This window comes from Bactrocera dorsalis, chromosome 1, assembly GCF_023373825.1.
Source record: "Bactrocera dorsalis isolate Fly_Bdor chromosome 1, ASM2337382v1, whole genome shotgun sequence".
In the NCBI taxonomy this organism is placed as follows: domain Eukaryota; kingdom Metazoa; phylum Arthropoda; class Insecta; order Diptera; family Tephritidae; genus Bactrocera; species Bactrocera dorsalis.
In genome coordinates this window covers 87,651,963-87,677,889 of record NC_064303.1, presented here as the reverse complement: position 1 = coordinate 87,677,889, position 25,927 = coordinate 87,651,963, and the positions used below count along the sequence as shown (strand labels likewise).

Below are 25,927 nucleotides of genomic sequence, written 5' to 3'. Positions count from 1 at the left end.
GTCTCTCAATATGTTCTCAATTTAGAATAGTAATTCTGCTAGATTTTAACACACTTATACACAATTTTTAAAAACTTTTTATAAAATAGAGCTGGTGATAGAAACAACTACTTACAGCACTAATTTCGTTGCTTTCAATTTTGACTTTATGTAAGTGCTAATTGCAAAACGGGTTTGCACTTATGTACGCTCGCACAAAATCACATGAAAAGACAAGTCAACACTTCTCATCTAAGCAAATGCGAGTACCTGCTTCGCCATGCACTCAGTCAAGCAGTCTTTCTTTGCTATTTCCAAATACCACTCTCTCAGCAGTTTTCCTTACCATTTTCATTACTGTTTTTTTCTGTGCCTCCATTTCCTTTGCTTCGTCTCACTCTAAATCAACTCGGCGCGTTAATTGACATTACATTTTGTGCGCCACATGCCAGACAAGAAAACAGGGACGAAAGGAAGCGTTGCATGGATGTGCACCAGCAGCAGCGCGACGTGTTTTTTCTCAAGTGCGTAGAATTATAGTGACACCTTTCGGAATGAACGAGAGGCAGCACCTATGTACGAGTTGAAAATGTGTGTTTATTTGCTTTACATACAAACTTATTTTTTTCCTTTTGATGCTTCATTTTGGGTTTTTATACCCTGAACAGGGTATGTTGGGCATGGCTTGAAGTTGGTAGCACCCAACAAAAAAACGTCGGAGACCTTATTGAGTTTATAAGGTACATAAATGATCAGCGTGACGAGCTGTGTCGATTTACCCATGCTTATTTCTCTCTTCGTTTATATTTACGCGAACTAGTCCCCCAGTTTTTGAGATATCGGTCTGAAATTTTGCACAATATTGCTCAAGAGAGCGCTATAATATCCCTAAAAAGTTTCTAGATGAGAATCAATCCAAATAAAGTCATTTGAAGTCAAATATTTTATTTTACGAAATATCTTCCAGAAATTTTTATTATTGTTTAAGGCAATGGTACAACCTTCTTATATATTGGACAGTTCGAACCACTTTATAAATTTTTTTTGTTTGCGAGTGAGGGGTGGCAAATACCTTCTGCATCAGGGAAGCACACATTCAAAGAATTTCTGTTCAGTGCCGCCTCTTTGGCTTTTCCATTCTGTAGAGGTATTTTTTGAAGTATCCTAACCGCATAACAGCTTGGTTGCGTAAAAGTCGACTTCTCCAAATTTACGGCTTGTCCATAAGTCTAGATCTTTTATTAGCCGCAACTCTCATTCTCCCATCTTAGTTGCAATGTTGAATAATATCTATAATATAGCGCAATAGAAGCTCTAGTTATTTTTGGATGTTTTCTTTAGCTCCCACAGCTTTTTCCGTTCGTATGACAGAAGGTCACTTGGGCTTATAACTGATATTGCATCGCCTGACACTGTTCGGTAGGCTGATGAAATTCTGAGGGCTGCAGTACGATACACTATGGCGACTACCTTAGTTCGGTTTTTCTTTTTAAGCGCATCTGCCCAGACCTCAGCTCCATATAATAGGAAGCTGATTATCGTCGACATTTCTGTCGAGCTTTCTCTTTTTTTGACTGGGGCCCCTATGTTGGGCATTAGTTTCTTAATTTGGGAGGTAATTTTCGCTGTCTTTCTTGTGGCGTGCTGAGTTTGTACCCAGAAGTTTAATATGGGGTCCAGTTTCCTAAGAATATCCGTAGTCGTTTGCATACTTATTTCGTTATTTCGAAGGGAATGTGCTTATTTGTTAGCAGCAGTAGCTCTGTTTTTTGCGTACCGAGCTGGAGGTTGTGTGAGTCGAGCCATGCTTGCGTTCGTTTCATGATCCGATTAAGTTTTATTCCGGCTTCTTTGTCTCGTGATGTAATTACTACTGCAATGTCGTTCGAGTCCCTGATTTTTTTTGTTTAGATCGGATCACTATATCATATAGCTGCCATACAATCCGGCAGATCAAAGTCAAGTAGGAGTAGGACCCTGTGAAGGGTGTTCCAGCTTCCGTCCAACGGAATTTTAACATTGTTTTCATCCATTTTTTTGTTTTTTTTTCTTTTTGGTTTTTTGTTATTGTCCTTATATTTTTTGTCCGTATTTATGTCTGTTGTTGTGTTGAAACATTCTTTTACTGAGACTCCGCTACAAATATATGCAGACTGCAGGTTGTTTCTTTTCTGCTTGATTGCAATGCGTGTTTTGTTTTGCTTTCTTATTTTCCGGTGCTATGCCTTTGCTTACATATTTTGGTTTCCTATTTTTTACTGTTATTGCAATTGCGTAATGTCGGAAAGTCGTTGCATTGTTGATTGTGTCGACTTTGAGGTCGTAATTGTTTTTTTTTTCTTTTTTTTTCTTTTTTTTTGTTGTAGGAACTTTCTTTTTTTCGCTCTATGTCAATATTACACATTGTTGTATACGTACTTTGTAGGTGTGTTGTTGTTTTTTCCTTTTGTAATTATCTTCTTTTTGTGCCTTGTCATTTTGCTCCAACCCGAACTGCTTGTTGTTGCTGGCATTTCCAATGCAGCATCGCTTTGTCATTTAACTTGGAAATCGCCTCCGGGCGTCACTACAGCGCACACACACTCTCACTGCAGCGCCTGCTCTCACTCTCGCGCCCACTCTTAATTTGCACAACGGCACTCGCAACTTCAACCTCTTGTGTACAAACGTACGAAGCCAGCACTACCACCACCCACCTAACCTCCTAATTCACTGGCGCTTGTAGTATTTGTCTTTTCCCTTCTTTGTTGTTGCTGTTTTTACTGGCGCAGCAGTTATTCGCTGCTGTTGTTGCTGCTACTTTTCTCATCGATGTAGTCTCCCGTTCATTTTGCTAGTACTAGACCAGCAACACTGCCGTCTGCCGTCTGCCAGTCCAACTGTCTGCATTTAAATGCATTAAATTGCATTGCTGTGGGGGCTTTTGCCTCGTTTTATTTTCGCCTCAATTCTTTCGGCATTATTTCGCAATGAAGTAAGTGACTGGTGGCGCATGCACTCGCCGTGTGTTTGTGCTTGTGTCCGTGCCTATGCCTGTGCCTGTGAGTGGATAGTAAAAGTCAGTTACGAGTGGCATTTGTATTTGTTGCAGCCAAAGACCACAGTGACGACGGCATGCTGCCAATGATGGCACCCAAAAAAATTCCAAAAAGTCTTAACTAACTCGCAATCGTGTCGGCCACATTCTGCATCTATGCGCTTCCACTTACTAAAGTTTCACTTACCTCCCGCACTTCATTACCGGTTTGCTGCAATGCTGCTCGTACCAATGCCTTGTTGTTGCTGCTGCCACACTTTGCTCCATTGTCTTTGCCACTCCCCCACACGCCGTGATTTTGTGTGGCAGCCTGCAAAGCTTACACGAATCTCCATTTATTTGCTGCGATTTTTTGTTGTATTTTTCCGCCTTCTTCGTCCCAATTGCCTGGTGAATTGGTGGCATTTTTTCGTGTGGTAAATTAATAATTTAAATTGTGTTGAAAATCAGCTATGTTGGCAATGTCGTAATGTGGATTACGTGTGAATTGGGTTGAAATATAGTTTGCATTGTAAATTTCTCGATAAACTTTTGTGGTTTTTGGCATGAAAGCAAAACTTTAAAATCAGCATTGTTGTTGTTGCTGTTAACGCGGCTATTTGCGCCTACCGCAATTGATTATCCTGATTGCAGTTAATCGGCTGCAAGGCTTGATTGAGGATTTGCGCTTGGCGTACAGTGTTATTGTCAGTAGGTGAATGTGAGTTGATATGCTTATATTGGGCTTTCCATTAATTGGCGTTGAGCGGTAGTATTTTGAGCATCATTCCGAAGTTTAAAACATTTTAGTCGGACTCAAATTAAAGCACTACTTTGGGTATGAAAAAATTCCATTTCCATAGTTCGATATATTCGAGCATACATTCGGTATTAAAATCGAAGGAATTGTACTTGAGGTTCAATATTAACAAGTAAGGAAGAGCTAAGTTCGGGTGTCACCGAACATTTTATACTCTCGCATGATAAAGTGATAATCGAGATTTCATTATCCGTCATTTACATATTTTTTTTTATTTTGGTTCCTAATGTATATGTTGTATTATACAGAGAAGGCATCAGATGGAATTCAAAATAGCGTTATGTTGGAAGAAGGCGTGGTTGTAAACCGATTTCACCCATATTTCGTACATGTCATCAGGGTGTTAAGAAAATATTATATACCGAATTTCATTGAAATCGGTCGAGTAGTTCCTGAGATATGGTTTTTGGTCCATAAGTGGGCGACGCCACGCCCATTTTCAATTTAAAAAAAAGCCTGGGTGCAGCTTTCTTCTGCCATTTCTTCCGCAAAATTTAGTGTTTCTAACGTTTTTTGTTAGACGGTTAACGCACTTTTAGTGATTTTCAACATAACCTTTGTATGGGAGGTGGGCGTGGTTATTATCCGATTTCTTTCATTTTTGAAGTGTATATGAAAATGCCTGAAGGAAACGACTCTGTAGAGGTTGGTTGACATAGCTATAGTAGTTTCCGAGATATGTACAAAAAACTTAGTAGGGGGCGGGGCCACGCCCACTTTTCCAAAAAAAATTACGTCCAAATATACCCCTCCCTAATGCAATTCTTTGTGCCAAATTTCACTTTAATATCTTTATTTATGGCTTAGTTAGTCTTGACAACATCAAGCGAAAACTTAAGGTGGGCGAAACGTGGTGAGCCAACGCAGACGGTGGCCAACACTAAAATGATGGTCATGAAGATTTTGCTATAATTTGGTGAATTTTGCACGCAAGTATCTAATAAGCGCTGCTTCTCTATGGTCAAACTCTTAATTCGGTCGTGCACTGTCAACAATCGGAGTAAGCAATAGCCCAGAAGCAACTAACTTTGTCAAATAGTAGAGGAATTGTGTTCCTTCAGGGTAATACTTGGCTACACACATCGGTAGTGACTCGCCAAACCGTCCGGAGGCTTGGTTGGAATGTTCTTATACATTCAACTTAATGTCCGGACCTGGCATCCGTTCCTGCCTGTGGCGATTGACTTTGCTGGTAAAAAATTCATGTCAAAAGAAGCTTATGAGAATCCAGTTTGTTGCCAACATTGGCCTGAACAGAGTAAAACAGGAGTCGTTGTGTTTACGTGAGTACCTGCCGGCGACGGTTTTACCCAACGGTGCTTAAAAGCTCATAAATCAAAACAATGCGTTGATCAGTGTCCCAAATAATACATGCTTTTTTGCAAGTATTGATTCTAATTGGTCAGGTGGAAGGGATACCTTTAACACCTTGGTCGGGTTCAAAGCCGACCTAAAACCTCTGCCGTGCTCCGAATCCTGGCCGCCAGTCCAGAGTTGTGTGGAAACTCAACTGGTAGTAACTTCGGTTTCAAGGTCTTACCAGAGACTTAGTAAGCCCTTGGAGGTAAAACTCCAATCTGCTCATTGGGTTTGGCCCTTTGTGGAGATTCGTGGTGGCTGTGGTTAAAACCCAAATGGCGGGAAAAACTGACTTAGTCAGTTCAAATGTGGAGTTGCATAGCAACCTGGCGCCGTGCACATAGTACGGTAGAGGTTTTAAATGGGCCTCGAACCCTACCAAGGTGGTTAGTGTGTCCATGCCACACTGTCGATTGGTACTGAAAATCGTTACCCAGTTTTCAGGGCGCTGATCGACGCATTGTATTGATCCGTTGTGCTTCTGAGCACCGTGGATTTAGGCCTTCGCAGGTAGGATCCCACGTAAAACACTCCCGACTGTTGTTACCACCTTGGTCGGGTTCAAAGCCGACCTAAAACCTCTGCCGTGCTCCGAATCCGGGGGTCCCAGTGCGACACCACACAAAAGTGAATTTTCAATTATACCTGCCCCACTGCCACCATAAATCTCTCCAAATAGCCAAATAAATACAATGAGCAGATCGGTACGTACTTTAAGGGCTAACTACTCCTCGTGGTACCAGATTTAAGTGTCCGGTCAGACCTTGTATATTTTGCCAGTTGTGAGAACCAATCAAACTTAATGACTGGTGACATTTGTCACTTGAAGTTCAAATGTCTTTTCATTAAAAGGAATCTCATTTAAAGTCTATGATATCAGTTCAAGCTGGGTATTATATGTAGTACTATTTCTGACAAGCCTTGGCTGAAATTTCGAGAGAACAGACATTGTGCATAGACATATTGGATTTTAGTCGGCTCTTACGACAGGCATACCTCACCGCGGACAAATTATACCCCCTGAACTGCTGGGTTACATATACATATGTATACAAATGTTTAGCGAGACGGGCTTAGTCAATTAAGCCGTCGTCACCTATATAAACGACAACTAAAAAACTAAGCTAAAACACTCCAGCCCTAAAAGTACCCGGCGGAGGAAGCGGATGAAGAGGAAGACCTCGAAAAGGTAAAACGTCTGGAGCACTATTGTTAACTCGGCAATAACCGCGTAAGCGTTGTCTACGCCAGTAAAGAAGAAGAAGAACTCCTTCCTTCGATGACTCCTACCATATTACTCAATTCCCTATCAGTAGTTTTAATTTTTTAAGTTTGTAATGCTTTTTGTATTTAGAAATCACAAAGTAGTTCACCTACAACCAGTCCCTTACTGCTTACGTAAGTCTTGAAAGTAATCCAGCAATTTCTCTGCCCACTTGCGACTAAATACTTGTGCAATTATTTTGTCATTGCTGTTTATATGTGTTCAACAGACTCGAAAGTATTTATAGTGCTGTCAAATGGGTCAAGCCCGGCTAAAACAGCGGGGAAGCGGTGGGTGCAATGGCAAAATCGATTAGATTTAGGTGCTTAGCGCTAATCGCCCACGCCTGAGCGCGCTGCTGGCTCGCATTACCAAGCGTTGCCGGGCAAAACCAACAACATGGCGCCGCGCGGAAAATAGAAAATGTGCTTAGCTACACACATACACAACCACATTTTATGAAACATAAAATGCAAAAATGTCAAGCTTGCACGCTTTGAAATAGCTGACACACGTAAATATTTGCCGCTGGCTGGCTGGCTGACTTGCAGGCCTAAATATGTGGAGGTGTGTTGGCGCGCGCGACACAAATGAGCATTTGAGTTAATTGAAAATCGGTTTTAAATTAATTTAATTCGCATTAAAACAAGTCTCCCGAAGTCTGCCAAAAACAACAACAAAGCGAGGCAACAAACCAACAGCGAGAGATCCACTAAAATGCGCCTACATGCGAGCGAGTGGCAAGGCGGCAACAGCAGCACAGATAAAGTGGCGAAAAAAATAGACGCGCTTGCTTGAAAAACAACAACAACGCATACCACAATTGTTAGCAAACAAAAATTAAAAAAAAAAAACATGAACTCAAAGCGCGCGGCGACGCGGCGAATCTTCAGCTCCAAACCGTCGCTAAGACGTGAGCGCTTACATGCGCCAGTGAGACGCTGCAGCAGCAGAGGAGACGACAACCAACTCAACTTTTAATAAAACCCATTCTACCAGTTTTTGTGCTGCCACTTCGCGCTCTGCCGCCGCCAGTTAGCAGCCTACTCGCCCCTTTGCTGCATAAATTGCCATTTATAAGCGTACCCAATCACACACACACACACACACATACAGAGGTACGTGTGTTTGTTATAAAAAGGTGATTAAGAACAAACCAAAGGCCGATCGTAGATTTTCAACCAAAAATAATAATATTAAAGCAGAAAAATGTTGTTGTTGCGGTGGCATGAGCGGGAATAGAGATGAGTCGCTTAGGCAGCAGAAGTGTGGAGTGGTTGCAGCGACTTAAACGACTTTTAATAGAGAGTAATACATAATTATATACAAGTTTTTTTCTGTCTGCTTGACAATTTGTAGCATGAGCGCTGGTTGGGTTCTGCATAAAGGGCGGTCCTAATGCAATTTCAAGCTTTTATTTGAGGGAATTTTGATGCTGGTGTAGTGCTGACACACATATTTTATATAATTGGCAATATTGTTTTGAAAAAGATAATTAATTTTCTATAATTATACCAGCGTGAAAACTTAAGTCTCATAGAAACTAAACAGATATTAATCAGACGATTAGAATATACTTAAATTTCATGTGTAAACTACATATATACATTTTTCAAAGCATATCGAAACCAAAGTGGTTGGAACGGACCCTAATTTTTAAAAGATACTTAAAAACGAGAGCAAGCGTTAACTGGACTGAATACTTTTCACAAATAAAAAGTTTTTCCATACAAAAAATTAATTTTTAACGTGCGGTTTGTATGGCAGCTATATGCTATATTGGTCCGATCCGAAAAATTTTTTCGTATATTGTAGCGTTGCTTTGGGCAATAATGTATGTCTAGTTTTGTAAAGATATCTCGTCAGATAAAAAAGTTTTTCATACGAGAACTTAATTTTCAAGGTTAAGTTTATATGACAGCTATAAGCTATAGTGGTCCGATCTGGAAAATTTTCTCAGATACTGTAGCGTTTCCTTAACCAATAATGTATGCCGAATTTCGTGAAAATATCTCATCAGATAAAAAAGTTTTTCATACAAGAACTTAATTTGTATCGCTCAGTTTGTATGGCAGCTATATGCTAGAGTTGCCCGATCTGGAAAATTTCTTCACACATTGTAGTTTTGCCTTAGGCAGTAATGTACCACGGATTTAGAGAAGATATCTCATCAGAAAAAAAAGTTTTTCATACAGGAACTACATTTTCAACGTGTGGTTTGTATGACAGCTATATGTTATAATGGTCCGATCTGAAAAATTTCTAGGGATATTGTAGCGTTGCCTTAGGCAGTAATGTACCTCCGATTTAGAGAAGATATCTCATCAGATAAAAAAGTTTTTCATACAAGAACTTCATTTTCAACGTGTGCTTTGTATGGCAGTTATATGCTATAGTTGTCCGATTTCCAAAATTTCTTCGTATATTGTAGCGTTGCCTTAGACAATGATGTACCTCGGATTTAGAGAAGATATCTCATCAGATAAAAAAGTTTTTCTTACAAAAACTTAATTTTCAACGTGTGGTTTGTATGTCAGCTATATGCTATAGTTGTTCGATTTCCAAAATTTCTTCGTATATTGTAGCGTTGCCTTAGACAATGATGTACCTCGGATTTAGAGAAGATATCTTGTCAGATAAAAAAGTTTTTCATACAAGAACTTCATATTCAACGTGTGGTTTGTATGACAGCTATATGTTATAGTGGTTCTATCTGTAAAATTTCTTCGGATATTATAGCGTTGACTTGGACATTTATCCTTGCCAAATTTCGTCAAAATATCTTCTCAAATAAAAAAGTTTTCCATACAAAAACTTAATTTGTATCGCTCAGTTTGTATGACAGCTATAGGCTATAGTAGTCCGATACCGGCAGCTCAAACAAATGAGCAACCTCTTGGCAGGAAAAAATTTCAGATCAACATATTAAAAATTGAAGGAATGACAAACCTTTTAAAAATATAAGATAGCAAGGCATTGACAGTCACACAAATAAAGATAGCATTTCCTTAAGCTACATAATGGGTATTCTTATGCTTTTGTATTCCTGTTCGAACCACACTTTACGTATTATGTGTACATCAGTGTGTGTCCATTCGCTTTTGAGCTGTGCCGTATAATTTGAAATGCTAGAACGCCTCTTCACAACACTTTTGCCACTGTCCCACTGCCCACTGCTGGCTGCCGGCTGCCGGCTGACGGCTGCTTGCTGTTGTATGCCGTAAGTGTTTGTTGTTATTGCTGCCGTTTGGTGGCTTGACTGCCTGTCGTTTGCGCCTGCGCGCGCGCACATTAACATTTCGCGCTACATTAAGTCAACAACAACAAAGGCAATAAAGCTAAAAGAGCATTAACGAAATGCCAGCAACTTCTGTATCGGCATTTGTATGTATATGTGTATGTGTTTATGTATATGACGGTGTTGGTGAATACATTTATGATGGCGGCGACCACATCAGAAGCAGCAGCAGCAGCAACAACGGCACACCGGCCGCCAACCGTGCTGGCAGGCGGCGGCAGTACATAACTAATATCAGCAACAAAAACAATGATGAGTGAACAACCCAAATACGACATGGGCAAATAAGAGAAATATGTATTTAAATTCTGAAATTCCAATTATCAATTAAGTCAGCGTGTTCTCCCTTTATTCGTATGCGACATGCATATAACATACGTGTGTGTGTGTGTGTGTGTGTGTGACCGTTGGACTGCCACTCAGCGGAGAAACTGTAATAAAAATTACAAGGCACAACAACAGCAATAAAATAAAATAAGAGTTAAGAAGACAAGCGCATAGTTCAAGCGTACAAAACGCACCAGCCGCAGTAGCGTTGCCATATGTTTGTTTGTAAGCCCCTGTGTGCATATACCATACTCTGTGTGTTTTTTTTTTTTTTTTTATAGTAGGGGGAAGCATCGAAAGCCGGAGTGCGGAACTTTAATACTCTGTGTGTGTGTGTGTGTGTTTGTATTTAAGTAGGTATTCGACAAACCTGCAGCAAAGGCGACGATGTCGACGACGACGACGACAACGACAATCAGCCGCGCAAACACATAAAACAGCGCACAACAATAATAGCAACAACAACAACAACAACAACAATGGCAACAAAACAAAACGTAGATAAAACATTAATTATTATTAATTGCTTTTTGTATGCGAACGCACACCGCGGCCCGCCTGGCCGTTGCCAACAGGAGCGCACCTCTGGCAGCGGCCTTTGCTTCTGCGCATAAGTGACTCTGAAGCTGTGTGCGCTTTATATGCTTGCCAGTCGCTTGGGCGGTCGGTCGGACGGAGGGGATGCTTAAGAACATATGCGCTTTACGCATTTTTTTATTTGTCCATTTCGCCGTCGCTTCGCCATGGCCATCCATGTTCGGTGTGCCGCACAGTTGCAGCCCGGACAAGCCACTTTGCTCATTTCAACTTTGTATAATTCTTTTGATTCCTTTTCTGCCAATGCGCCCAGCGCACAGGTAATAAATGTGGCAATAAAGAATTATTAAATATTTTTAAGAACTCTGGACATAAATGTACGCGAATGCTTACTATCTAGCATGACTACTTACGCATATGTATATGTTTGTATGTATATAACTGTGTATAGGTGAATATGCGAATAGATTAATGTACGTGACAATTGATATTAAGGTAAACTCACGTTAAGTGAGAGCGTAAACTGTTCTTCCTCTCCTCTATCAAGGAAAGTAGCCACAGCCTAATATTTATGTATAAGGGCTCCTTCCAGCCATGACAATACTGCTTTTACTAGCCTTCGGCACGAACGCCACTCTAACCTTCCTCCAAGTCACCACAATGTAGCCTAAACTGACGCGGTTCGCACAGATAGGGCCAAGCTACATTATACCTTTGTCGAACGCTGAAGCTGTGCCGATATACAGCCGACTTAAAAACGTTGTTCCTCTAAAAGTCGAAGACGGCTGCATAGCCTTCTTGAAGCTCTTCAAGGGGTACTTCTTCCGTAGAGAGGTTTTGCGTTCAGGAGTAGCTTAGCCAATACTCACGGTTAAGTTTACAGAGCCATCTCTCAAATACCCTGAGAGGGAGGGACTCTTAGCGAAAATACACCTAAACCTAGAAACCTGATGACAGCCTTTTATGCCTTTGCAAAAGGCTCTGAAAGAACACCTCTTGTACCAACTCCCGCTTTATACAATGTCCAATCTACGCTAAGTCCGCTTCTAGAAGCCTTACTGAACAGTCTTCCGCTTGAAGATCTGATTTCTGATAACTCCGGAGTCCACGATGGGGATTTCCTCTTTCCTTTCTGAGTTTTCAGCGGACAACAGCTGTTAAGGGCAGACCTACATATAGAACTGAAAACATCGACACACTAATCAATCCCTTTCAACGGCAGACCTACAATGCAGAACTGAAAACATCGACACACTTCTCAATCCCACTAGCAGCTGACATTTAGTCTTGAGCTGGCGCTATCGGAAGAGCTGATCGAAGCTTCGTGCCCTAAAAGTCCCAATTCGTGTTACTAAAGTTCCTGTAACCGTACCTTCTCTGTCCAGGTTAAAACTAATATAACTGTGGCGAGAAGAGGAATGGTTGCTAAAAACCCTCTATTCAGATATTAAGGGAGCTATTTTCATTGATGCCTGTTACTAACGAATACATCCTTTCAACAAATGAATTTAAAAAGTGACTCACTTCTAGCTCTTATGTCCGAGCTTCCTGAGACAGTGAATGAATTCGCCGCCAGGCCAATAATGACGCTGACTTTCTCACACGGGGTCTCAACCACTGGAGGTGGTTCCACCTCGTCATCGTGAGGCATATAGGCCTAAACAAGCCAGAGTTGTCTGGCATCGCCCTCGACCCTAGCAGTCACAGCGTCCTCGCTGTTGAAATTAGGTAAGAGGAAAACAATTAATTAATTTCGGACCAGCAAGGAAGCTCGGCTGGCCTACAGCACCTTATGGGACCTCGTCCTCAATCCAGAGATACTGCTACTACTGAGACGTAGCTCTTGAACATCATCGGCCCGTCCTTTCGAGGGCGAAGCAAAAAATAAGCGGATGCTGCCTTTTCTTGCTGGAGATTATTCTGTAGGGCCCTTAAGCTCCAGTGCGAGTTCCTCAATGTCAATACTCTCCACCGTTCCTTTTCGTATAACAGCTCGATATTGAAAGCAGAATCGTCAGTCGACCTGACCAACGCTCGCCACTTCCTTGCTCGTTTGGGCCTCAGTACCTTTCCCTCCTGTCGCTTCTGGAGACTGTGGGACAACTGTCTTAGCATCCGTAGGCAGGATTTAAAGAACCCTCTTCTCAAAGCCAACAACAAACAAACAATTTGACGTGGTCTCAACACTCTTAACTTTGTGAACTGTAGGAACCTGAGTCATCTCAAACTAACCCGCGCCACCGACCTGACTGAGTTTTTTGTCAATTGCTGCCAATACAACTACAAAACCATAAAATTGACATGCCTTAGCGGGTATTTGGGACAGGTATTTTACCTTAATGGCGGAAATTGCGGGAGACGAGTGACAACGATAAGCTCAGCTTCTTATGCACAGGCGTATGTTATGTAGACATTTTTGAAATGCTATACTCGCATTACTTTCTCCGCCGTACCGTAAATTTGAGCCATCAATAACAAACTTTGAAACAGCTCAAAACTCCTCACTCCACTCCTCACATATTCGCAAATCCAAACATTTTTTGTTTTTTCTTTTTTTTTTAATATTTCACAACAATTTATGCTTCATCATTTTCCCGGCGTACTCAAATTACCAATGCCCTATACGCGTGTTTACTTAACACCAACCCCTAACAACTCTGTCTCTCTCTCTCTGCACACACATTTTTCATTATTTTTTTCTCCGTTGGTATTTTGTTCTGCTGCGCCCAGACTCGTCGTGTCTTCGAGTGCGTGTACGAGTGGTATTTGCCGCGCTGCATTTTTCTCCGCTACTAAACACACACATAAATTTTCTTCAACATTTCATTTTATTTATTTCTTCATTGTCTTGTTTTATTGTCGAAAATTTGTTGCACCTTCTAATTGCCGTCTTACGGGACTTACACCAAATCTTCAGACATATTTCTGTTTGCTGCTTCGTGGCAGATTTGTACATCGTTTTGACGGTAGTACATATTTCGTTTGTTTTTCAACCGCTGCGGTAGCTGCTTACGCTTGAGTTTCTTGTTTATGCGCGCGGCCTTTCTTGACGCTTCTCTCAATGTGAAGTTCCAACCGTTTTCGGTTTTTGTTGTCTTAATGTGAACTTTTATTTGCTCGCAGACTAAAGTCGACAATTTGCTTAACTCTTCTGTTGATGTTATTGGCGTTAGCTTTGGATGCTTCTGCTTAGTCTTGTTATAAATTTTGTTAAAAAGTTTACAATGCATGCAACGACGACAAAAAAGTCGTCGGCCTCGCATGGTTCGAACCAAACAGTTAACGAAATCCACTTAGAAAATAGAAAATCATGTCACAGGGAATGGATCTCTCAACCACATTAGTAACGTTGGTCGAGATGATCCCAATTGGTCATCTTGTTGTTGTTGTAACGGTTAGCTAGTCCCTTTTAGGATGGTAAGGCACAGATAAGTTGTCGTTGCGGTCATCCAAGGACAGGCCCAGGAAAATTGCTGTTTCTACGGGTTCGGACCATAGGAAGAGGGGTGTGGTCAAAGTAGTCACCATCTAGTCTCTTGTAAAGACTTTACACCGCTTCATTGCTGTACGAAAAAGTTTACGACTAAGGCTAAAGTGTACCAGCCGCGTGTTGCAGAAGATGTGACAAAGCAGTCTCTACGAAGAAGAGCTTTGGATCTTCCAGTACTTTGGATATTTTCAGCACACATGACAAAAACAACTAACCAGTGACTTATAAGGAAGATTTCTGATTCCAAAGCTGCAGATGATTGGCTGTCTGGAAGTTCAGAATTGAATATATTGGACTACAGTTTGGAGTCAGAATTGGAATACGTGGTCTGTCGAATACTCCACAGAAGCTTCGAGTATCAAAATATTTTTGATTCGCGCAGCGTCGCCAATACTAATAGAAACTGTACGAGTTGCTTTGGATCAATGGACTAATCATTTTATATAAAATTTGATACATAGTCCAGAGTTAGGCAAAAGGCAGCTTTGAAGTTGTCGAACTACTAAAATATATTTCAAACAGTGGTCTTTGCTATTGAGAATGTCGCGGATACAGCCTCTAATGCGATGTTACGATCTACCTGGGCACAAAACTGCAAAAGTCGTGCGCAAAAAGATCGATCGGATATATACAAAGATTCTACACTACACTCGATAGAAGGGACTTGGCGGCGGAGTTTGCCGTATGAGTCTGACAGATCGCGAAGATTGCAGAACATGTTAAGAGCCAAGAGTCCAGGAAAGCAATGGAGCATATCTTGTGCGCATTGCCAAGGCTTCTTCTTCTTTATTGGCTATAGTTTTTTCTTTCACTTGGCGTAGACACAGCTTATGAAGTTATAGCCGAATTTGTTTACAACAGCGTGCCAATCTTTCTTCCCTTTAGCGGTTTGGCGCCAATGCGAGATTCCAAGTGTAGCCAGGTCCTTCTCCACTTAGTCTTTCCAACGGAGTGGAGGACTTCCTTCTTCAGCTTCCCCCCGGCGGTTGCTCCGTCGAATATTTTCGGAGCTGGAGCGATTTCGTCCATTCATACGTCTTAAACTAGTCAGCATAGCCGCTGTCTTTTAATTCGCTGAACTATGTCAATGTCGCCGTTTATCTCAAACAGTTCATCATTCCATCAAATGCGATATTCGCCCTGGCCAATGTGCTAAGGACCATAAATCTTCCGCAGATCCTTTCTCTCGAAAACTCGTAACGTCGACTCATCAAATGTTGTCACCGTCCATGCTTCTGCACCCTATAGCAGGACGGGAATAATGAGTTATGTTTAGCGGATTCATAGACTTTGGTCTTTGTTCGTCGAGAGAGGACTTTACTTCTCAATTGCCCACTCAGTCCGAAGTAGCAGTAGCAATGGCTGTCAGCAGTGACGTGAGAGCCAAGTCGCGAAGGCACCCTAAAGCATAACTACTCCTCATGGACTTCGAAAAGAAATTCCATCTAGTATTGGTAAAGACCGGCACTGTTCCATTCGTAGCTCATTAGCCTACCACGGTAACCCCATCTAACCAAACAAAAAATATATACTTTCATTTTTATAACGGCCTGAACTTGTAACAGAACTTATGGCAGGTCCACGCATTTGATCGGCTTGTAGTGTTTGCACCACTTTCGGTGTTATTGCTCTGCCGCTTTGGGCTCTCTCGTGTTATTCTTCGCTGCTTGACTTTAGCTTTTCCCTACCTGTATTTAATGTTTTGTCATTTTTCCCTTTGCTGCCGCCACATGCTTCATGTGCAATATGTGACCGCATCGCTGCAGAGTCTTTTGCACTGCTTCGTTTGCCAATTGAATTTTCGCCTTGGCGTTGAGTTCGCCGCTCTGCCTATGGCATTGTGTGGTTGTGGTCGCATGTAGCCTGTTCTCATTAGCCGCTGTTCCTTCTTTTGCCGCCTATTATTGGGGCCGCCTGCTGTTGTCCGCACATTCGATACGCCGCGTACACATGCCGACAGTTGTTGAAATTAAGTGTGCTTGTGGGAGCTTTGCGCCCTTTCGCTGCCTCGGTGTCGTACTGCGGCGGCAGCAGGCGTCTTGGTAACAGCAAAACGACCACCAGCTGCTACAACAACAATAATAAAAACTGTTTTTTTTTTTATGAAAAAAAAAGAAAGAAAAAACTATAGCTGCGTTAACGCTGCTGCGCGCTTCGCTCTAACCGCTTACACCGGCAGCCAACTTAAAGATTTTTTACCTGCGCTCATTGTTGTTGTAATTTTTATTATTTTTTTTTTTTTAATTTTATTTTTTTAATGCTTAATTTTTGGTTTTATATATCATCAATTTTTAAATTTTTACCACAAAATTTTTGGCATTTCTTCTCTTCATCAATTCTGTCCGTCCGCTTAGTCCCTTACTGATTTTTACAATTTTTTCCATTATTCTCCTTTTATTGCTGTTCGCCAAGCCGAAGTTGAGCGGATTTTTTCTTTTGCTTATTTGTTGTATTTGAGTCATGTTGCTTTTGTTGTTGCGTGCTTTTTGGCATACTGTGCGCCGCCGGTCGCGCATTTCGCTGTCTGCCATGATTGAAGAATTTATGAGATTTGTGGCATTTGAGTAATTTCAGTGAGATTTGTTGTGTGAGCGCTGGCATGAAATTGTATTTAACTGCGTGCTTGTACATTTGTCTGCAATATGTCACTACCGACAGTGACAACAACAAAACGAAACGAAACGAAAGCGCATACGACTTCAAAAAAGAATAAATATGGATATCTCAAAAACAAGGCAACATACTGCAACAAAATGTGTATTTACTTGCTTCGCTTGATTTACGAAATTTATTTACCGTTATTTTATGGTGTTTTTGTAAGCTGCTCTTTTTTATACCCTGCGCAGGGTTATGCTAGGAAGTTTGCCATAAAGTTTGAAATAAATTTCAGAGACCTTATAAAATATATTTTTAAGTGTTCCGCGTGAGAAGCTGAGTCGATTTAGCCATGTCTCTCTCTCTCTCTACCCGTCGGTCCGCATGTATGTATGTATGTATATGTATATTCGAAGTAGTCCCTTAGTTTTTGAGATATCGATCTGAAATTTTGCACACGTTCTTTTTTCCACATAAAGTTGCTCATTTGTCGGAATCGCTTCTAACGGACCACCATAGCATATAGCTGCCATACTAACTGAATGATCAAAATCAAGTTTTTGTATGAGAAACTTTTTTATTCGACAAGGTATCTTAACGAAATTTGGCAGGGATTGTTATTTAAGACAACGCTACATTATCTGCAGAAATCAGTCAGATCGCATCACTATAGCATATAGTTGCCATACAAACTCAGCGATCAAAATCAAGCTCTTGTAAGGAAAATTTTTTTATTTGTCGAGTTATTTTAATGAAATTTGGCAGGAATTATTATTGAAGACAACTCTACATTATCTGCAGAAATCAGTCAGATCGGACCACTATAGCATATAGCTGCCATACAAGCTTTCCGATCGAAATCAAGTTTTTAGATGCAATCTTTGGTTTTGGTGCAGGGTATTATAGCAACATTGCAACTGAAGTTGACAGTTTTTCTTTTTTGTTTTGAATACATACTTTTTTATTGTTTTTTGGCAGTCAATTGGACAGTTGAATTATCATGTTATTGCTGGCAAATTGCTTCAGTTAATTAAAAACTTAATTGAGACTACTTTCGCCACTGCTGCGTGCCAAACGCGAAAACGGGTTGTTTGTGCCTTTCATGAGCCTACGCCATGCGCTACAAATATGTACCTAAATACATGCATCCACCATGTGTGTGTATGTGAGTGTGTGCGCGCCTAAAAAGTAATCAAAATTTATATACAACACGAGATTTTTTCTCAGCCAATCTGCCATAAAAATTTGTAAGGGGTAATGGCCTTTGCCGCCGGCCATACGAGATAAGTGGGACAGATGTGTATATTGGATAATAAAGTTTATAAATAAAAACGCGAGAGAAGGCAAAATTTTCAGCTCCAAGCAAAACTAACGCCTTCATATATTGAAAGTAAATAAAATGTACAGCTTAAAAGCTGGTTCGGATTTAAAAAACACCGCTAGCGATTCTCGGCGTAGAAACACTTACCAGCCGATTTTTTAACGACACAATTTAGACGGTTTGAGGCAGAAGCAATGATAGTAGAAATAGCGATTACCATATCGTTACTTTCCGTTACTTTTTGTGAGAGCATATGACAGAAAAACATCGCAACATAATGAGTGAATGGAGGAAGAGACTTGCTTGCAACTTCAATTAATTTGTGACCTACGAAATATTCCGTATACCCACATATTTCCTTTTCAATATCGATACGAATTGCTAAATGATAAATATATATTACATAATAAATGAATAAAATCAAATTTTCTGTGGCTATCCGCTAGCCGGCAGCACGTGTGGAAAAGGCAAAAACCTTGTTGGCGACATACAAGGCAAACGGCCAGCCGGTCCTTAACTGCGCCGCACCAATATGGTCGCCTGAATGCAGTGAAACGCAGACTAGGAACCCACAAACATATCAGAACACTGCACAGTGAGGTCCGTTTGCTCCCAGCTTGGAGCGGAACTGCCCCCTAGAAGCATCAAGAGGTTCTTCCTCAACTACGTCGACGACATAAAATAACACGCCGACCAAACTTCCGACAAGCACTGACCGCCATTCACAGTGGAGCCATTAACACCTTCACCGACTCCCTCTGAGAGAATGGCGTACTTGGAGTTAAACCACCACCCATTGCAGACGAAGAGCTTGAGTTGTCGCGAAAATCGAGAGTGATCTTTGCGAAGCTCCATCCAGAATAGACCTTGACATATCAAACATAAGTATGTTTAGCGTGAGTCCCCGCATGACACTAGCCACCAATTTGCATGCCCTGCTAACCCTACACATCTGACACTATTTTCCCTATGGTCCAACTCCGTCAAAATAGCACATTTCTTGGGCCTACCGTTGGATGACGTCGATGACAACATGTCTAATCGCTACCATCCTAACGATAATTAGGTACCCGTTACAACAACAACAATAGCGCCAGTTCGAAGGTTTTTTTATTAAAGAAATGGCGGGCTCAAGACTTTTTTTACTTTCGAGAAAATACCAAAAGTTAGTTCTTTGTTAAAAATCAAAATTAAAAAAACCTTCGATCAGGCACTAGCTTTTTATGTTATCAAAATATATGTAAATATCCTCCTTAAATGTAACTGAAATCTATCGAGCGGTTTTCGAGTTCCAGTGGTCATCAGATCAAAAACCATAATTTAATGTTTTACCAAAACGTACTAGAGAATCACAAACAAATTATCAAATAACTCGAAAAGTATTAGTCTGAGAATATTTCTAAGTTATTCTACTTTAAGAAAATGGAAAAACAAATGCATAAATGAACTCCCCCAAACCCCTGAATGCATTCTGCTATATTTCATTTACTTTCTTGACTCCTCAAATTCATCTTATTCTTCTAACTGCAATTACTTAGTACTAGTGCGCTTTCTTATGTACATACATATACAAATATACAAATATGGCTTGTGTGAGAATGCGCTGAAATTAACTTGCGAATCACTTTGTAAACTTTTAAATTCTTAACAGAACTTAGTAGTGCACAGAGTGCCGTAGTTGAGCAGGAAAATTGGAGGAAAAAACTAAATAAACGGCCAAGAAAAACAACATCAATAACACGCAGGCTGGCAGACGGGCAGACAGGCGAAATGAAAAATCGTTGCATAGTTGCTGCAGCTAACGGCATATAGTACTTAGCATGGAGGCATGGAAGAACTCTTTCAGCAGCACAAACGGAGTGGCATGAAATAATGGTGCCGTTCCGCATTCTCTGTTGGCTTACAGCTACACGTAATCTAGAGTAGAGGCTGCTTATTTCTGGCACTTTGTCTTCGTCGAACTACCGGCCGTCAATACCTTTGTCATATCTTTAGATCAGCGAGCAGTTTAACTCCAACCGACGATTATATCTAATTGAAGGGCACAATAGACTATAGGTCGCAGTGCAAAACCTCAATTATTTTCTATCCATATCTAATTGACTTGCAATTCAAAGCGCGGTTTTAAAGAGGTCTTATAAACTACTTGTATAGGAGAAAAATATTTCTGATACCTTTGTCATAGCCTGCTTTCAGGGAAGATAGTTAAATAACCTCAGAAAGCTTCCTAATAGTAACTACAAGGAAGAAATCATCATGCTTTGCACCGACATAGCCCATATGCGGACTCTCAAAGGTATCTGAAAGGATCTTTCTCATACCCTTCTTTTTTCGTTTATCTTCTAAGAAGTGCTCTACCCATCTCTATCTACTACTCTCTCTCTCTCTCTATGATTATTTCGCTCCCTCAATCTACCACTCTCTTTCTCTCTCTCTCTATCTATCTATCATTATTTCCCTATCTCCATCTGCAACTCTCTTTCTCCCTGCATCACTAACTCTATCTATCTATCCCTCTCTACTTTGAAACTGAAAACTTCAAACAAGTGTGCCTCCACCATACGAATTCATTTCGATGTAGATGGGGGCTCAGTATTTTGCTGTCGTTGCTGTTCGTGTCTCTTTATTTGTTGTTGCTACTTGTTACCAACTGCACTGCACTGCAGGTTGCAACTTGCCACACCAAGCGCTTTATGTTTATGTTACACGTACGCATTGTTGTTTTTGTACAAACATATGTATTGGATGTGAATGTCTGTATATGTTGGCGCTTGCAATTGCAGCAAAACTAAGAAGGCAATATTCAAGCGTTTAAGTGGATTTCTTGCGTCCGTTATTTTGCCTTTAAAGTTCTCCTTAAGTTTTATACCCTAAACGTTATATTAAGTTTGTCACGAAGTTCTAAAAGGAAACATTGAAGAAACTTTAAAATATATAAATGTTGAGCTTGACAAAGTGAGCTGTCTCTTGTTGTTCTTGTAGCGGCAGAAATCTGCAAAGTTGACAGACCTTCTCCGGATAAAAATCCGTGTCCGCTCCAGTTACATAGACCCGACTGTCGTGGGAACGACCTGTCTGACCGTCTGCCTGTCCATCTGCCTGTCTACTCTGAAACTTGTCTCTCTTCTCTCAGTTTTTGAGTTATCGATCTGAAATTTTGAACACGTTGTTTACTCCTCAGGAAGCTGCTAATTTGTCGTAGCCCTCTGTGTCGGACCTCAATAGCATATAGCTAACATACAAACCGAATGATCAAAATTAAATGCTTTTGTGGCATCTTCTGTATTTGTGAAGGGTATTAAAGATTTCTTCTTTTCTTTTAATTTTTCCGTTTTTTGCGCTGATGACTTCGTTTATTTTCCTCAAGTTGCGCAATTATTTCGCTTAGCACTCTAAAGAGTTTTATTTGCTGTTGTATTTGCTTTTTTTCTCATCGCCTCCTGTCAGTTTGCACTAACCTTCGAGTGTTTCCTGTGCGCTCTCCAACCGTTACAACCGTCTCTTTCTCCAGTTCTTTGTGAAAATCAAAACTAAAGAAAAAAGTGAAGCATATAAAGACGAAGAATAAATACAAAGTGTTAAGAATGCGAAAGGTAAAGAAATTGCTTTGTGTTGTTGCAATTTGAATGCGTGTTAAATGGGGAAAACTTGTAGGCAAACTAATGTGCAGGTTCTCAGCGATAGTAAGAGCTTTGCCGTTCAGCCGATTATGTTGTTTTTGCCACTAGTAGACTTAGATCTAATACAGTGCACTAGTTTTGCAGAGGAACGTATTACAAAGATAATTTATGGAAAGAAACGTCATACATACAGACTTCAATTTACCAAACCTTTGAGAGTGGCGAAACGAACAAAAGTGAGCACTTTATGTCATGTCTGTCGATTGTACGAGTTCAATTTATAAAAGTACGAAAAAAAGTAAATGTTTGTAACGGAAAATTCCTAAAAGAATGGAATGCCATGTTAGCAAAACAAAACTGAAACTCCAAATTGAATCATTAACCACATAATGAAGCTTTTCATGGATGTACTAAAATACACTTTAAGTTGGGTTAAGTTAAGAAGTCGATCCTAACAGGGATCCTTCTTGAATAGCTTATAAGGTAGGTCTCATCTGGTACTTAAAACTCCTGTATAATAGATCATAAACAGTTTGAGACCATCACAAATTTGTTGGGACGACTAATGCCAGTATCGTCTATGTGTTCGGGTTCGCCGTTTATAAGACTGCGGAGATCACCTCATGCTTCCAAACGTTGAACAAGCGAGGAAAAAGTGTCTAGATGTTTCCACTTCAGTCTCCTTGAAACAACTTTGACATCTAACATCCGACAAGATTTTTAGCCTTACCGCATGAATGCCTGTTGGACAATGTCCAGTTGGAACCTCTTCTACTACGGCTAATGAACTTTGCTAAGTAGGTCAGTAGATTTCCCTTAAACCAAAGGATCCTCTAACCCGAAAGGATCTTGCACAGAAGTGGGACGTCGATCAGCACTTGGCGAGATCCATTAGTCCAGTGCTGGAACGCAAGATGACAATGGAGATCCAATGGAGTTACCATTTCGATATGAGCGTGGCAAGCGTGTGCCTCTGGCTAGCGATTCCGACATAATCCAGCAACTAGTGAAAACAAACAATCCTCGACTAGCTTCAAGCGTACAGTTAGCGAGCTCAGCGCTAGTATTGCCGCTATGCTGTCGGAGTAAATGCTTACCCTCTGAAAGAAGCTGCACTCCGTAGCAGTAAGTTTACTACTACCTTAATAGCAGCCACTTCTGGATGAAAAACACTACTAGGAAGAGCTCCTTTTTTCCATCAATGAAAAAACTCTCTGTGCTTCTTCTTCTGCGACTAAAAGCCGTCCAGTGCGGCCTTTGCAACGTAGTGCTCCAAGTTTTCAGAAATGCGGTTGAAGGAGGAGAGAATTTGAGCATATCCTTGTTCGGAACCCTTCATACATTCATCTTCCTTGAGCCATTAAGCGCACTTCACAGCAATACATCGGCCGGCAATGCCAACGGGTGTAGAATTATAAATGTTACTGTGACGTCTACGGGCTAGAGCACTCGAGATGCCGATGAGGGCCAATGTATCTCTAAACGACATGAATTGAATTGATACCGAGTCTCGTCTTGTTCGTTCACCTAGAATCCAATAAACTTCATTGATAGCACTCCATGTAAAGAGTAACATACTCTCCGAGGTTTCAGGAAAATATTTACCCTAATTAAATTTTGTTTTGCACCAGTCTTTATTAAAGACCTCAGCTACGGCGGTCGCCAGCTGTAAAGCAAAGATTATGTGAATGGTGGAATGAAACTGCAATTTACCTCCAATAATTATTATTGTTGTTTTTGCGGTGTTAATTTTTATTGAATCTGCTGCTCATCATTAATACGAAATTTATAGAGAATATTTTTTAATCAGAATTTATGTCGCTTGTGAGCTTGTGAGCATATGGCTTATTTTTATCGCTTTGTCCTCGTTTTCTAAAGACATTTGATCGGTTAATGTCCAGCTGTGCGCATGGAATTTATACACCGGACGGTGTTTTTGTTGTTTTTGTTTTTGTCATTATGCCACACTCGTAACATCTGTTGATGAATCAGTTGGTATTTACAGTTTTCCCAGCATTAAGCCGACATTGATTGTTGTTAAGAGTGATTTCATGCAAACTGACAGGTGGTTTTACACTTTAAAATGCACACTTACATTCGCAAAATTATTCATATGAATCGAAATTATAGATTTAACTTTTATGCAGTTAATATTACCGTGAAACAATCATAAATGCTTAATAACAGCAAATGTTTTAATTTTTTATGCGACCGTGAAGCGGCTCAATATATACTACGACGAGTACATATGCCTACGGTATAGAGTTGCGGTATACATATGTGTTTTGTTGTGAATCGATACATTTTTTTTTTCCTAGATTAGTATAGGGTGATTTTTTAAGAGCTTGATAACTTTCTCATCGGTTCTTTATTTGAAACGTTAGATTGGTTCATGACATTTACTTTTTGAAGATAATTTCATTTAAATGTTGACCGCGGCTGCGTCTTAGGTGGTCCATTCGGAAAGTCCAATTTTGGGCAACTTTTTCGAGCATTTCGGCCGGAATAGCCCGAATTTCTTCGGAAATGTTGTCTTCCAAAGCTGGAATAGTTGCTGGCTTATTTCTGTAGACTTTAGACTTGACGTAGCCCCACAAAAAATAGTCTAAAGGCGTTAAATCGCATGATCTTGGTGGCCAACTTACGGGTCCATTTCTTGAGATGAATTGTTGTCCGAAGTTTTCCCTCAAAATGGCCATAGAATCGCGAGCTGTGTGGCATGTAGCGCCATCTTGTTGAAACCACATGTCAACCAAGTTCAGTTCTTCCATTTTTGGCAACAAAAAGTTTGTTAGCATCGAACGATAGCGATCGCCATTCACCGTAACGTTGCGTCCAACAGCATCTTTGAAAAAATACGGTCCAATGATTCCACCAGCGTACAAACCACACCAAACAGTGCATTTTTCGGGATGCATGGGCAGTTCTTGAACGGCTTCTGGTTGCTCTTCACCCCAAATGCGGCAATTTTGCTTATTTACGTAGCCATTCAACCAGAAATGAGCCTCATCGCTGAACAAAATTTGTCGATAAAAAAGCGGATTTTCTGCCAACTTTTCTAGGGCCCATTCACTGAAAATTCGACGTTGTGGCAGATCGTTCGGCTTCAGTTCTTGCACGAGCTGTATTTTATACGGTTTTACACCAAGATCTTTGCGTAAAATCTTCCATGTGGTCGAATAACACAAACCCAATTGCTGCGAACGGCGACGAATCGACATTTCACGGTCTTCAGCCACACTCTCAGAAACAGACGCAATATTCTCTTCTGTACGCACTGTACGCATTCGTGTGGTTGGTTTAATGTCCAATAAAGTAAACTGAGTGCGAAACTTGGTCACAATCGCATTAATTGTTTGCTCACTTGGTCGATTATGTAGACCATAAATCGGACGTAAAGCGCGAAACACATTTCGAACCGAACACTGATTTTGGTAATAAAATTCAATGATTTGCAAGCGTTGCTCGTTAGTAAGTCTATTCATGATGAAATGTCAAAGCATACTGAGCATCTTTCTCTTTGACACCATGTCTGAAATCCCACGTGATCTGTCAAATACTAATGCATGAAAATCCTAACCTCAAAAAAATCACCCGTTACAACCTTTTTTCATGTTCGTGTGAAGTTTGATCTCCATATGTCAATTAATGTGTGCTGCACAGCTGTTTGTTTGCGACACGAAAAGTTACTCTTCTGGCTACAAGAATTATTGAAAAAGTTACCGAAGGATTTTAGGGAGTCTACTTTATCACGAACAGAAGTATTTGAGTGACACAAAACTTTCTGAGAAGGTCGTGAAGTCATCGAAAACTTGCATAATGCGGGTTGTCCATCTTTAAATGACGATAATATCAACAACTTTAAAGCAGCGGTGCTTAAAAATCCTTCTGTTGGAATCAGAGAGATATCAGAGGATTTCAATGTCTCCTAAGGATCGGCTCTCCTCATTTTGATTAATATTTTGGGTATGAAGGGAGTCAATGTTAGCCACGTACCAAAAGTCCTACATCTTTTGCAAAATAGCAGTCCAGTTGAGTTCGCAAAAGAGATCTTTGGAAGTCTGAGGACTTGTCATATATCATTACTGTTGACGAGACGTGGGTTTAAGAATCTAACGACGAAACTTTCGAACAATCCAGCGGATGGCGCGCCAAAAATGTGCTGAAACTGTAAAAACCAAAGAGTTTTCCACACAACAAATTGATTTTAATCAGTCAGTTTGTGTGGCACCTTCTTCTTCTACTTTATTGACGTAAACACCGTTTACGCGGTTATAGCCGAGTTTACAACACCGAGTTTC

The 25,927-nt window shown here is 40.6% G+C and overlaps 2 protein-coding genes across 10 annotated transcripts in view; one reads left to right on the top strand and one right to left on the bottom strand.

Moving 5' to 3' along the window:
• LOC105224205 (uncharacterized) overlaps nt 1-25,927 on the top strand; it is a 106,672-nt gene that overhangs the window by 10,436 nt on the left and 70,309 nt on the right. The window lies entirely within an intron of this gene.
• Nucleotides 23,956-25,927, bottom strand: part of LOC125775787 (uncharacterized) — a 327,611-nt gene continuing 325,639 nt past the window's right edge. Inside the window, exon 2 of the mRNA XM_049446565.1 lies at nt 23,956-25,230. Coding sequence (XP_049302522.1) covers nt 24,026-25,111 — 1,086 coding nt within the window. The 5' untranslated portion in view covers nt 25,112-25,230 and the 3' untranslated portion in view covers nt 23,956-24,025. The remainder of the gene's footprint in view (nt 25,231-25,927) is intronic.